Source organism: Gopherus flavomarginatus, chromosome 3 (genome assembly GCF_025201925.1).
Source record: "Gopherus flavomarginatus isolate rGopFla2 chromosome 3, rGopFla2.mat.asm, whole genome shotgun sequence".
NCBI lineage: Eukaryota > Metazoa > Chordata > Testudines > Testudinidae > Gopherus > Gopherus flavomarginatus.
Window position 1 is genome coordinate 173,376,386 of NC_066619.1, and position 14,420 is coordinate 173,390,805.

Genomic DNA, 14,420 nt, shown 5'->3' on the forward strand with positions numbered 1-14,420 from the left:
CCCACTCTGCCCGCCCAGCATTCCAGCCGGGGAGTGGACAAGCCCTCGACTCCACTCCTCAGCAGGAGCGCCGGGCAGGCGAAGCGAGTCAAGTCTTCAAGCTCCAACCCCACTATGCCCCTGCCTCAATCAAGCTTCACAATCATCATTTGTGATTACAATGTTAAATTTAACAAACTTATACTGCTTAGGTATATGACGTCTTGTCTAGTGAAAAAAAAGATTTCCCTGAAACCTAAGCTCCCCTATTTACATTAATTCTAAGTGAAATCAATTTTCCTATAAAAGTAACATTTTTCAGGAACATAATTACAAGGAGGAGTTACTGTAGTTAACACATTTCAAGGGACCATTCAAGATGAAGTAGCCTGTTAACATGAAAAACTTCGACCATCACCACCCATACATTAAAAACTCTGGAACATACCAACACCAGCAAAGGAAAGAGGGAGGAAAAAAAAAACCCGCTTGTCTCTCACCAACAGAGTTGGTCCAATAAAAGATATTACCTTACCTACGTTGCCTCACTAAACTGGATTAGACAAATTTCTGGAGTTCCAACCTGAAAAGCCTAGAATGTTGGCCACGGCAGATGTTGCTATGCCAGCATCACCTTGGAAAGGGGCAGACAGCACGTGTTCTGGATTGTTTGTTCTGGAACAGGAACCCCTTCTGAATCCCCTTCTATTGACAGCTTTGAGACAATTTTGAGACAACACTGACCTGTGGTACTGCTCAAGTGAGTAATTCCAACAGCTGTTTGACAGAGGGGAGACTAAGGTGAAGACAGAGCCCAGAAATTGGAGGGTGGCTGCTGGAACAGCATGTGAGCTACCCATGTGGTAAAGGACAGGCTCCCCAAATTGTCCTCCATGTTTTGAGGGGTTTGAGCTGCTTCCATCATGCCATCAGATTTCTAGGGCTAGATGTAAGCTTAACTCACAAAACACAGCCATTTGGGACTTACAGAACCTATTCTTCTCCTCTGTAGGGGCTCTCCCACCTCCTCCCCCATTGTTCTCTCCTTAGCTGGATTGTTTCCCCTACATTGGACAGTTGTCCTCCTTAGTTACTCTACTCCCTCTTGGTTCTTCTTGATTCTCTGAATTCTCTTGATATGGGAGATCTGCTGATGTGGGACAATTGCTATGGCACCTCAAATCGGGGTTCTTTATTTGTGGATAGCGAGGGTGGACAGTGGATACAGAGGAATGCTCCTTGGAGTCAGCCACAGGTACTTCTCTGATGGGCAGTGTGCAAAGTCAAGTGCCAAAGTGCTTCAGTCAGAGCAGGTCAAAGTGCTGCAAGGGGCAGTTTTTATGGTTTACTGATTATTTCTGAAAGTTGCTTAGGTATCACCCAGCTAAAACAGCTGTTAATATTTATTATGGATTTGCTGAAACAGGTGTGTGGACAAAGGCAGATACAATGTCTGATACTGATGAGATGACCATCAATCTTCTCTTGGTTGGAAGGACGCAAAGTGGAAAAAGTGCTTCTGGGAATAGCCTTCTGGGCAGCTTTGACTTTGACAGCCATCTATCCCCAAGATCCGTGACCACAGGCTGCAGTCTTGGATGCAGCTGCCGCATCTCAGGCTTCACACGCCGAAATGGCCATGAGCTAGCCCTGCGGGTTCACGTGATGGACACTCCAGGGTATCCTCACAGCAGCCTGAGCAAAGAAGAGGTGCAGCAAGTGGTGAAGGCAGCTCTGGCACAGCACTTTGGAGATGAGGGCCTTCACCTAGCACTCTTGGTCCTGAGAGCTGACTTGCCTCTTTGTGAGGAAGAAAGTCACACAATTCAGCTAGTCCAGGTAAAAAATTCTGTACATACTGGCAACTATCGTATTCAGAACTAAGAACCCTCAAAACAGCATCAGCTGAGGTAGAAAGGAGACAGGTAGGTGCAGTTTACACACACCCCTCTCCCTTTCACAGTCCAAGCTTGTTCTAGCTAAAACTCAGTGGCATTTCTGTGCTGCAGACAAACTTTTCATGTTAAATTTGATGGAAGAAAGTTAACACACAGAATAGGTGGGCAAGTATTATTCACTGTTATCAATTATAGGAGAGCAGAAACGGGCCTGTGAGTCTGGTTTACCCATTAAGAATGTTTTTCTCCCCTCTCCTGCCCCCATAATAGGATTTACATGTATTGAGGTTTATCATCAAGGACCCAGACCTGTTGAGAAGAAATGCTACTTTACTCATTTGCAGATAGACACTAAAACAAACTATATTAAATGTAGGATGAATTAAGGCGTTCTGAATTCCACAAAACCCAGAGGAACATCAAAAATTAAAAAATTTCCACCAGAACCTTAACTCTGCCCCCTAAAACACATGCATTTTCCAAGAATTGTACTTGGTGAATGTTAAGTTTGCAGATGTTTTAGCTACCAGTTATTATATAAACAAGAGGAACATTTGATCAAAGCCACTAGAACCTCAGAGTTACAAATACCAGAGTTACCAACTGACTGGTCAATCACATACCTCATTTGGAACCAGAAGTATGCAATCAAGAAGCAGCAACAAAAAAGCAATACAGTACCATGTTAAGCATAAAGTATTAAAAATAAAGGGAAAGTTATAAAAAAGTGACGAGGTAAAAAACTTGGTTTTATCTTTAAATTAAGATGCTTAAAAGCAGAATTTTCCTTCTGCATAGTACAGTTTCAAAGCTGTATTAGATCAATGTTCAGTTGTAAATGTTTCAATAAACCACCATGTTCCGAGTTACGAACATTTCAGAGTTATGAACACCTCGGGAATGGAGATTATTCATAACTCTGAGGTTCTACTGTACTATTCTGCTTTTTCACAGCAGTTGTCTTTGGATCATCTCAAAGCACTTTACAAATAAAAAAAGTTTGTCAAAGCTCCCCTGTGAGGTAGAGGTTATTCCCATTTACCAGATAAGGAAACCACTGGTGGAGATATTAAGTGAATTGCCCGTGGCCACACAGGTACCTTTAAGTATAGCTCAGATCATCTACCTCTCTTATAGTACCAATAGTGTTCAAAGCTAAGCAGGGAGTAATATACTTTACGTTTCTTTAGCAACTTTCCTGTGGTAGAGATTCACTATAACAAATGAGTGTTTTAATCTCCCTCTCCTTGTGTTGGGGTGGAGACTCCTCCCACAGCCTTAGCAGGTGGCTGAAATTCACCCAAAAATTGCTCTGACACTTAGCAACAACAACAAAAATGGTCACTCACTTTCTCATAAGTATTGTTCATGTCCATTCCAAACAGTTGCACGCATGCATGGCAGCTGGAAAACTTTTCCCCTAGCAGCATCCATCGGGTTGGCCTAGGCACCCCCAGAGTCGCACCTACATGGTGCTCAATATAGCGCACTGCTGACCCACCACCCTCTCAGGTCCTTCTAGCCAGCTACTCTGACAGAGGGGTAGGAGGGTGTGGTGTTCATGTCCATTCCAATACCCATCTCAAAGAACAGTTACAAGAAGGGGAGTAACTGTTTTTTCCTTCAAGTGCTTGTTCATGTCAACTCCAAATCAGGTGACTCACAACCCCCAAGTTCAGGAGGCAAGGTCTGAGTCATCCACTGATTGGAGCACTGCTCTTCCAAAGGCTGCATCATCTCTGGCCTGTGGGGTGATTGCATAGTGCATGGAGCACCAAGGATGTCAACCATAGGGTCAGCATCCTCTCCCACCTCCTCTGCCCGGATCCCCAAGTTCTAGGTCATCCGTTGCAGCAGCTGTTGTAGGACCCTATTGTCTTCCAGGGCCAGGGCTATCAATGTCCCTGCCACAGTCTGATCTGGAGAGAATGAGGAGGAGAACCCTGACAATGGGCCCTGCTCACTCCCCTCAGCACCCAAAGGGTCACATGGCACCCAGTATTGCTATGCTCCCACATCAGCCACCTGCAGTGCTGGGACCGCTGGAATTGACATTGTTGGCACTGAGGTCGCCAGTGAGAGTGAAGGGAAGGGTCTCAGTGGCACTGCTGCTGGTGGTGCCAGCAGTGCCTGTGGAGAGATGAAGGACATGGATCTGGACCTTGAGCCCTGGTTCTGTCCCTGGCCCTGATGATATGTCCAGGGTGTCCAGAAGGGCCAGAGTCGGGAGTTGCCACTGCAGTGGCCATGGCACTGGATAGGGCTGGCAGTCACGCCAGGACTTGAACCTTCTGTTCCTGGTCCTATTGGAGTGGTAGGATTCTGACTCTGAGGACGACCACGGAGGAGTGTCCTGTGGCACCTTATAGACTAACAGACGTTTTGGAGCACGAGCTTTCGTGGGTGAATACCCACTTTGTCAGATGCATCTGATGAAGCGGGTATTCACCCACGAAAGCTCGTGCTCCAAAACGTCTGTTAGTCTATAAGGTGCCACAGGACTCTTTGCTGCTTTTACAGATCCAGACAAACAGGGCTACCCCTCTGTTACATGGAGGAGTGGTGTTCTGTGGTGCCAGCGAGCAGTGCCGGGAACTGGAGGACCAGTGCAGTTCCCCCACATGGGTGGACTGTGCTGAGGAAAGGCACGCTGGAGATGGATATCGGTGCACCATCATAGCTGGCTTGCCCCTTGACAGAATTGGGGGCTGAGCAGTCATGGGCAACTTGTCTTGCATCTGTCGGGAGGACAGTGTCACGAGGTGCACAAGGTCCTGAGGTGCCACAAATGCCTCTAGTATAGAGGAGAGATGGAGCTCTCCACCATGCCAGTCTGGAGCGTAGTGAGGGTTCAGACTCGACTGGACTCCCGAGGGGGCAGGAGTCAATGAGACCCTGGGAGGCACAGGGGCCAAGGTGACATGGCCCAGTTTGGGTCTCCCTGATGCAGGCTCCTTGGGCTTGGAAGGGGGACAGCAACCCCTCTCTGGGGTTCTCTTTTTCTGGGGCATCGGGGACTGAGACCAGGGCCTCAGAGAAGATTATGTATGGGTGGAGCTGTGGTGGTACAGTGACTCCTTGGGGTCCTTTCCTAGCACCGACTCATGCATTGTTGGTGTCGAAGCACTGTGCACCAATGAGGAGGTGCTGGGCATGGGTTCTGTTGACCCCAGGTCAGATTGTGGCTGGGATGCTGCCTCCAAGAGAAGGATTTTGAGCCTTTGCTCCCGGTCTTTTAAGGTCCTAGGGCAAAATCCTTTGCAAATTCTGCACCTCTCGTTCTGGTGGCTCTCCCTGAGACACTACAGATAGAAAGAGTGCAGGTCACTCTTTGGAACACATTTTCCATAATACTCTCAGAGTTTGAACACTGAGGACCAGGGCATACCCCAGTGCTGTGGGGGAGGTAAACATTGGTGGGGGACCCCCAAAAGGAAACTTATGACCTAACTACTAATACTAAACTAACACTTGTAAACTGAAAACAAACTATAAACTCGAAGAGTGGACACTGCCCAAACATGCTTCCAAAGCAAGAGCAACAAGTTATTCCACCTGTCACTGGTGGTAAGAAGGAACTAAGGGGGTGGTGGGTTGGCAGGGTTCTATATTGAGCACCATGAAGGCACAACTCCAGGGGACACCAGGCCGATCTGATGGATGGTGCTAAGGGAAAAGTTTTCTGGCTGCCATGCACACACCTGATTGGAATTGACATGAACCACTACTCAAAGAACCACCTATTTTATCAGTGACAGTCACCTTAATCAGCAACATGTCTTCCCAGAGTCCATCAGTCAATGATCAAGGGAATCTGTTTACCAATGAGCTCTGGCTGATTCCTATGGAGGGTTTGATGCTAGCTTATGGTACCCCAGTCCAGAGCTCTGACTCTGGATCCTGGTTCCTCTAGCAGTTGCTGGATCTCAGGCTGCCTTATATTACCAGATGCACAGTGCAGCACACATCTATCACTGTGCCGGCTGCCACTTCTTGCCAGGAGGGCTTGCAACAGGGCAGGATTTCCTGCATTCTCTCCATTCAACCAGTGTTGCCTGCATGCTCATTGACTCCACGAATCAGAGCTGCAGAAGCAGGTTTTCACAGCACTGTTGCTATTTGGGGCTGGGGGTGACTGTCCCACACACCAACACAGTGGGCTTCTCATTTTTTAAAATGAGAGCAACAAGGCACAGAATGACTGCCTCAAAAATTATTATATATAAAAAAAATGACATTGGCAGACTTGGGGCAAGAATTCGGAACACTTCGTTCTCAATTCCATGCTTTAATCTAAATCTAATTTAATTTAAAATAAACCACAATAGAAAACTGTTAGTCACCATATATTTGCTTTGACTACAGTAATTCCTGCTCAGGCAGGACTAACTTTTTTTTTTGGGCGGGAGGGTGCGGGGGAGTTAAACCCTGCTAAAAGCTAAATTCTTTTCTGTTCCTCACAAACAACTGAAAATTATGTCTTTCTGGATGTCTGCTGCGGGGGGAGAAAGAGTTTTGGTGATGTTTGGGGGGGTGGCATATGGGGGTGGGGTAGGTTGTGGAGAGAGAAGAAAATCCTCTCTCTTGAACTTTTCCATTGAAAATTTCTCAAATACTTCTCGTATGACTGAGCTTCTTTGAAAAAGTCAGCCAGCAGGGGGAATGTTGATTATCATTTTCAGTGTCTATGCTGAGCACTATAGGGATGAACTTTCTAAAGAGCTACATAATGTTACTCTGACCTAGTAGAGAAAAACCAAGCTCCTATTACAAGGTGCTTTTGGGATAAGGCCCACAGGCAAGGAAAAGGAGAATTCAATCAGAATTCTTTGTATTGGCCTTTCCATATGTTATTGGCCAACTAAATTTCTCTGTTGGAAAAGAGATGAAAGATGTTAGGAGATAAGCAAATGGGAGATGATCCTGTCTCTCCCCCACCCCCTTTGAATTGAAACCTACTACTTTTGTTTCATGTTTCTGTTATAATTATGGTTCACAGTTGATAGAATGGTTGTCTATTTCTAAAAGCCCAGATGTTATGAGATCATCAACCAAACAAGGCAGGGCAGCTAGCCAGATCTTGGAAAAAGTATGTATATTCTGAACAATAGTGCTTATACTTTAACTAACTGTCCTAAAAGGACACTGGGACCATGAAAACCTTTTAGCAATCAGCAACAATTCTTCATAAGTCACAGCAATCCTCTACATATTAGGGGTAGTATATTGATAAGCCACCTAGAATATATTTACAGCTTTCTGCATTTTCATTTATTGGTGTGGTCTTGTGAATTGAGCACAGGACTCAGGGCCAGAAATCCCCAAATTCTAGTATTGACTTTAATGCTCACTTGCCTGATCCTGAGCAAGCCACTTAACTAACAGCATTAATAGGCAGCTGCTTTAAAACAAACAGAAGGAAGTACTTGTTCACACAATGCACAGCCAACCTGTAGAACTCATTGCTAGAGGATGTTGTGAAGGCTAGAAGTACAAGTTGGTTCAGAAAAGAATTATATAACCTAAATGGAGGACAGGTCCATCAATGGCTACTGGTAAAGATGATCAGGCATGCAACCCAATGCTTTGGGTGTCCCTAAACTTCCAACTGACAAGGAATGGATCACTCAATAACAGCCCTGTTCTGTTCATTCTCTCTCTCAAACATCTGGCACCAGCCACTGTTGGAAGATAGGATAGTGGGCTAAATGCATAGGCACTGACTCAGTGGGTGCTCCAGGGCTGAGGGGGACAGGGGAGGGGAAAAAAGGTGGGTGCTGAGCACCCACCCATCAGATCCTCCCCCCCCCATGCCTCCCTACTACCTAGCTCATTTGCACAGCCTCTTATTCACAATATACAGTCTGCCTCCTACCTTCAATCTTTAGATTCCAAGCACTGGGGAAGATAACTCAGCCATCTAGCAGAAGCTTTCAATCCAGCTTTATTTACCACATCAAACTTCTTCTCCAAGCTCTCTCTACTTACTGCCTACCAACTTTATATCAGAAAAATATCAGAAGCTTTATATCTTCCCTTTGTTGAGCTAATTACCTCATTAGCACCATTGCCACCAGCTGGCAACAATCCTCACTGTTACTGGTTAATTGATCCGAGTTAAGCTCATGATCTTATATGCAATTACCTAAGAGATCACGGTACTAGACCTTACACTGTCATACATGCCTGTCTCTGTTTGGTATTTGTATATGTGCCCCTCACCACAGTATCTCATCATTTAGCTCAGTGGTCCCCAAACTTTCCACAGCCCCTCTCTCTGTCAAGGGGGAGGGGAGGGGGGCACAGACAGGGTAAGGGGGACAAGGCTGCGGCTACAGCTGGGTGCGGATCTGGGGCCAGGAACTGAGCTGTGGCTAGGGACAGAGGCTGAGGCCAGGAGCAGAAGCCATGGTCTGGGGCCAAGACTGGGGCCGGGGGTGCGGCAGAGCTGGAGGCAGAGCGGGCCATGCCCTGTCCCCCACCTTTTCCAAATCCCACCCCCCAGGGGGTATGCCCTACAGTTTGGAACGGCTGATTTAGATTATAATTGGAATGGCTTGAAGCTGCTTGCGTTGCTAGTAGTTACCTAACAGCTGCCCAGTCACCTACATCAAGAACTATAGCTCAGTCCAAGTTCCCTGTAGCAAGGTAACCAAATCCAAGTTAACACTGGTAAATTGTGGTTCAAACTGTAGAACAGAACAGTGGCCTCCAACATTTGTTCATTTGTGGACCCCTAAATAATTTCAAATGGAGGCATGGACCCTTTTCAAATCTACTGTCCGTGTATGTATATATGTGCATTTCATATATATATATATATATATATGAATTCTGTTCAGTCACTTTTCAGTTTAAGCCTTTCCCGAACCCCTTAGACATAGTCCAGGGACCATAGGTTGAGCACCACTGGAATAGAGGGTCTGGTCTATTGTTTTTCCCAGCTCCTCCCGCTTCTGATATTTTTCTTGCAGTCTCTCACCTCAACTGGTTTCAGTTATGTTAATTATCTTACCAGATGGCTTCAGAGAAATAACTGGGAGTTAAGGTTTATAGGCTGCAATTTAGGTTCAGACCTGGGTATTGCAGAGACTGCCCTGTAGATTGTCCTTTCTGGGCAACTGATGAATATAGAGAGTCTATATTCAAATTACATCTGACAGCTGCTCTCAACGCTGTTGCTTGCAAATTGGTGCTAGTTTGACTATGATCATATGCTCTTGCTGAACATTTCCCAGTATATTGGAGCAATTGCTCATCAGCACCAAGAGCTGTCATTCATTATACTTTTCAGACATCCATCTCGTTTATCCAGATGCTCAATGAGTACATAAGACAATATGAAGGGTTAATAAGAAGGCATGGTCTGAGGCATAAATTTACTTTAAAAACACAGTATTTGGAATTCATTAATTTTACATTCACATTTCATGTTACGTGTTTTCTGCATACACAAAATATCAAAATTCATAAAGTGAATAGTCCAACTGCACTGAAAAGGAGTCAACTCTAAAAAGAGGGAACGTGGCTGACACAATCAAGTATTTCATATTGACCTAAGATTTTGTACTGCCCCTCCATTTCCCTCCCTACCAGGCTGTAAGCACCTCCCAGGAAAATGAGATTGGCATTGCATGATCCTTAGGAGATTTCATGAAGTCTTTTGCTCTTTTCCTTTCTCAGGATATAGAAAACTGTTTGCAATAGGTTTTATTTTGCAAGATGGGAGTGGCAACTGTTGTAAATGATGTTATGGCTGTGGTGGAAAAGCTTAATCAGAGAGAAAGCTTCTGCAGTATGATCTAAAAGGTATCAGACTCTGGCTTGGATTCAATGTTCCTGAATGCTGAGGAGATATGATGAGATAAATGGCTCTGTGGATGTGGGTAAAGCAATGGACGTGATGCGTCTTAACTTTAGTAAAGCTTTTGATACAGTCTCCCACACTATTCATACCAGCAAGTTAAAAAAAAAATATGGATTGGATGAATGGACTATAAGGTGGATAGAAAGCTGGCTAGTCTAGTTGGCAGTGGATACCTGGGGGATGCTACCCTTACCAGGGGGAAGCTAACCCGTACCTGGGGGAGGCTACCCTTACCAGGGGGGCAAAACATGAAGGGGTTGCCCAACCCCATCCCACACCCCAGGGGTCAGACCTGGAGGCAGTTTTGTTCAACATCTTCATTAATAATCTGGATGATGGGATGGATTGCATCCTCAGCAAGTTCACAGATGACACTAAGATGGGGGGAGCGGTAGATAAGCTGGAGGATAGGGATAGGGTCCAGAGTGACCTAGACAAATTGGAGGATTGGGCCAAAAGAAATCTGATGAGGTTCAGTAAGACCAAGTGCAGAGTCCTGCACTCAGGATGGAAGAATCCCATGCACCGTTACAGGCTAGTGACCAACTGGCTAAGCAGCAGTTCTGCAGAAAAGGAGCTGGGGATTACAGTGGATGAGAAGCTGGGTATGAGTCAGCTGTGTGCCCCTGTTGCCAAGAAGGTTAATGGCAACACTCCTACTAATGCAGCCCAATATGCCAGCAGATCAAGGGAAGTGATTATTTCCCTCTATTTGGCACTGTATTTCATCCAGTTTTGAGCCCCCCATTACAGAAAGGATGTTGACAAACTAGAGGCCAGCAGAGGGCAACAAAAATTATTAGTGGGCTGTGGTATATAACTTACAAGGAGAGGCTGAGGAAACTGGGCTTATTTAGTCTGCAGGAGAGTGGGGGGGATTTGATAGCAGCCTTCAAGTATCTGAAAGGGAGTTCCAAAGAGGATGGAGCTCAGCTGCTCTTAGCGGTGGCAAATCATAGAACAAGAAGCAATGGTCTCAAGTTGCAGTGGAGGAGGTTTAGGTTGGATATTAGGAAAAACTATTTCACTAGGAGGGTGGTGAAGCACAGAAATAGGTTACCTGGGGAGGTGGTGGAATCTCCATCTTTAGGGCTTTGTCAAGTTGGCCCTTAGAAACCTCTGGCTAGGATGATTTAGTTGCAGTTGGTCCTGCTTTGAGCAGGGGGTTTCCTAGATGACCTCTGAGGTCTCTTCCAATCCTAATCTTCTGATTCTAATGCTCTTTCCACAAACAGATTCCCATGACCAAACATTCCTTATAATCAACTCTTCTGTGTCCTGTTCTGGGCTTTGGGGGACTTTGTCCCAGAAGAACAGAATTAATTTGACTATCATAAATGGTGTTATGGTCTCTAGCTGTAGATGGTGCTTGACACTGTTAATCATACATATTTAAGAAACATGGGGTAGATAGGAACGATGTATACAAGAAAGACCTTTATATTTCTAAGGACACTATGTATTAAGAATTCAGGCCTCACTGATTTTTGGAAACTAAATTGACTAATCAACCTAATTATTACAGCACTTTAATCTGATTTAAAACTGGTAACTCTCAGTATTTACACAATATTAGAACACTTGATGCAATTTGGCTGGTATAGTTCATGTTCTGCACATACCTAAATACTCCCTATTGAATATGATATTCCTCATTTTGTGCCAATATATTGTACATTGTTGCTGTGTGAAGTTAAACCACCCATGTATATCACACCACCTGGAGAAGTGGCTGCATTTCCATGGTGAGTGAAGGAATTCTTCTATATCAACTGTGTATAACATTGAGTTCCTTTCAGGCACCAATACCAAGATTCAGAGTGACAGTTTTTAACCATGTAAATTCAAATTAGTCTTCTCTGAAGATGTACATACCAATCCCACTTCAGGAACAGGCTGGGTTCTCAAACATACCTTCAAGGAGCAATACTGCATGATGTGAAAATGTTTTCTACCTCTCATTTCTAAGATAACCTAAGCTATTAAGTTATTTTATAAAACCCTATTGGAACATTCAGGTTTGGATTTTTAAGAATAAAAACTGTATTAGTCTTACCTGTTTCATGATGACAGACTATTTATTTTTAAAATACTAAAACATTAAGAGTTCTCAAAATATAAGAAATTAAAGACTGGATTCTGTAAAGCATTGGGCCTTAAATCTTTTAGATTTAAGCTCTTACAGCAGAAATTGATGCCTGGGTTCTATGGAAAAATAATGGTGGACTAGAATTCCTTACGTTCCCTCAGTTTTGGCTATACATCATATTTTTTTCTTATCTGCAAGCATAACCCCCAGAGTTTGTACAGAGCACCACTGAGATCAACAGGTCTCTACAATGGCAAAAAGATGTTGATGCAAGATACGGCCTTGCACGTCCCCAGTTACTTTTTCTTAAATTGCATTTTAGTATCAGATGCTTTTGAAATAAAAATCCAAATGAATACTGTATGCTACAAGCATAAATTTGCTTTTGCATCACCCACTTTGCTTACTGATTTGAAAGAATATTGTCAGATCTTTTTTTCAAAAATTTTCCTTTATTTACCAGTAACTCCTGGAAGATTAAAACTGAATAGTGTTTTTCTTGTAGTGTCACCCATGTTCGCATGCATACAGTAAAAGGGTTGCTAACAGATGCAGGGGGGAGAGGGAGATTTTCTTTTCTTTGATGAAAGAGCAACAAAGCAGCAAAAGCATACAAAGAATTATAATGATATGCTGAACAGATAAGAAAATAAAGGAGTCACATTTTGAGTCTGATTCTTGAGTGTACTTTCAAACAAAATGTACACACTAAATACAATTTACTGTAAAACAATGAAATACAAACCAAAAACAAAAAAAGGAATCTTGAAACTAATTTTATAGCCAACAAGCTTTAAAAGCTTTCATAAAAACAGACCCAACTGAGCTTCATTAAAAGAGGGAACATAAGCATCAGTTAGCAGCCCTACCAGGGAAACCTGTTTTTTCTCCCCTCATCCATGACTATATATTTAAAAAAAAAATAGATAGGAATGCTCCATTTACAGATACAAGTCCATCATGCAATATTAACAGTTCTCAACTGTATTTTTAGTATTGCTTGGCATCAGATTGTTTTCACAAACACAGTATGGATGTCTTACATAATCAACTTTCATCTCTTAGTAGGAAAAGATCACTGTTCCTGTATTTCAGAAGCCTTTGTGGGACCAAGAGATGAAGTTATTTTTTTCTTTTGGATGGAGTGGGATACAAATTCCATATGAGAGCTTTATACAATCTGCTTTATAGTGACCAAAATGAAGTCTCTTGACCACCTATCTTAATTATAAATGGTATTAACACCTTCGAAGGTCAAGGAATCATAGCCATTTTCTTGCAATTCAAACTGTTATGATCTGGCTTTCTATTCAGAGAATATTGGTCTGTCAATTCATACATACACAATCTATTTTGGTGTATGGGGGGGGGAGATGGGAACAAGAAATGATAACTATTGGAGATTTGTTTTTCATTACAGGAACTTCTGGGTCCCACATGGAAAAACTTCACTGCAATTCTATTTACACATGCAGACAAGGTAAAAGAGGCAGGATTAAATGGAGACGAATACTTGCATATTGCCTCTGATACCCTGTTAAACCTTTTGAGCTCAATACAACAGAGATACATTTTTGTAGACAACCAGGCAAACACACTCCAAGAGGAAAGAAAAACAATCTTAAGAAAAATCATGGAATTTATAAGACAAAATAGTTACCAGGTGCTTCTAGTTAAATAAATGGATGGTGACAAATACAAATTATCTCTCAGTTACCAACAGCCATCTTCTTTTCTACTTTGGGATAAAATGACATGCAGAGACGAGGACTCTAGAAGTCAGCACTAAGTGCTTGGGGTATTCATGCCCAAATCAACATTTGCATTTCACTTATTACAAAATAGATAAACTGTTTAGACTACAAAATTAGTTACCATAAACATGTATAGTATGCCTATCACTCTAACAACAGCCATTATCACACCAGATCACGGATTCAGGCTGAATTCTGGACAGTGTCCCTATTACTGTGTTTACAAATATTACACCACAGATCATCACATTTTATATTGTAGCTCACAAAGAGCAGGTTACTGAGTAGAAAATAAGAATACGTATGCTCAAAACCATTGTAGTGTTGCTGTGCATTATTGAATAGCTACCACAGCCTGCCTGAATTGGCTGCCCTTCAGATTCTTATTTTTTGCACTTGATTCTACAGTCTTTAGTAAGATAAAAGCACATAGTTTGCAAAGACCTTTCAGATCTTACAGTTTGAAAGTCTCATACTGTAATCTATTTTCCCACCTTGCTTCATAATGAATCCTAATTTAAACAGTTTTAACATCTTAAAGAATATCAGACCTCATTGGCTGAGTAGATTATAAGGCAGTTTAAATAGCTCCCATGTTCTGAAGATTATTCAGAGTATTTGGAAGAACTAATTATTACTGCTAGTTCCCAGATGCATGCAAAATTAGTACTGTGGGGGTATATATACAAAGCACATTTAAAAACATTTGTATTCATCTTCCCTTTGTGCCTGTCTCCCTTAATATTATATCATTGTCATTTTATTGTTTTCCCAGCTTACTGAATGACGTTTGAATTCTGGAAAATTCAAAAGACTGAGAAATGTATTTTATT

General features: G+C 43.0%; 2 protein-coding genes across 2 annotated transcripts in view; one reads left to right on the forward strand and one right to left on the reverse strand.

The window, feature by feature from the left end:
- Window positions 1-14,420, reverse strand: part of NPNT (nephronectin) — a 665,225-nt gene that overhangs the window by 275,723 nt on the left and 375,082 nt on the right. The window lies entirely within an intron of this gene.
- Window positions 1,429-13,544, forward strand: GIMD1 (GIMAP family P-loop NTPase domain containing 1). The gene is made up of 2 exons (XM_050944550.1): window positions 1,429-1,818; window positions 13,254-13,544. The coding sequence occupies exons 1-2, from the start codon at window positions 1,429-1,431 to the stop codon at window positions 13,512-13,514; spliced, it is 651 nt and encodes a 216-aa protein (XP_050800507.1). The 3' UTR covers window positions 13,515-13,544.

Coding starts and splice junctions, on each gene's coding strand:
- GIMD1 (XM_050944550.1), top strand. CDS start 1,429: ATGTCTGATACTGATGAGATGACCATCAATCTTCTCTTGGTTGGAAGG. Junction 1,819..13,253: donor ACACAATTCAGCTAGTCCAG/GTAAAAAATTCT, acceptor TTTTCATTACAG/GAACTTCTGGGTCCCACATG.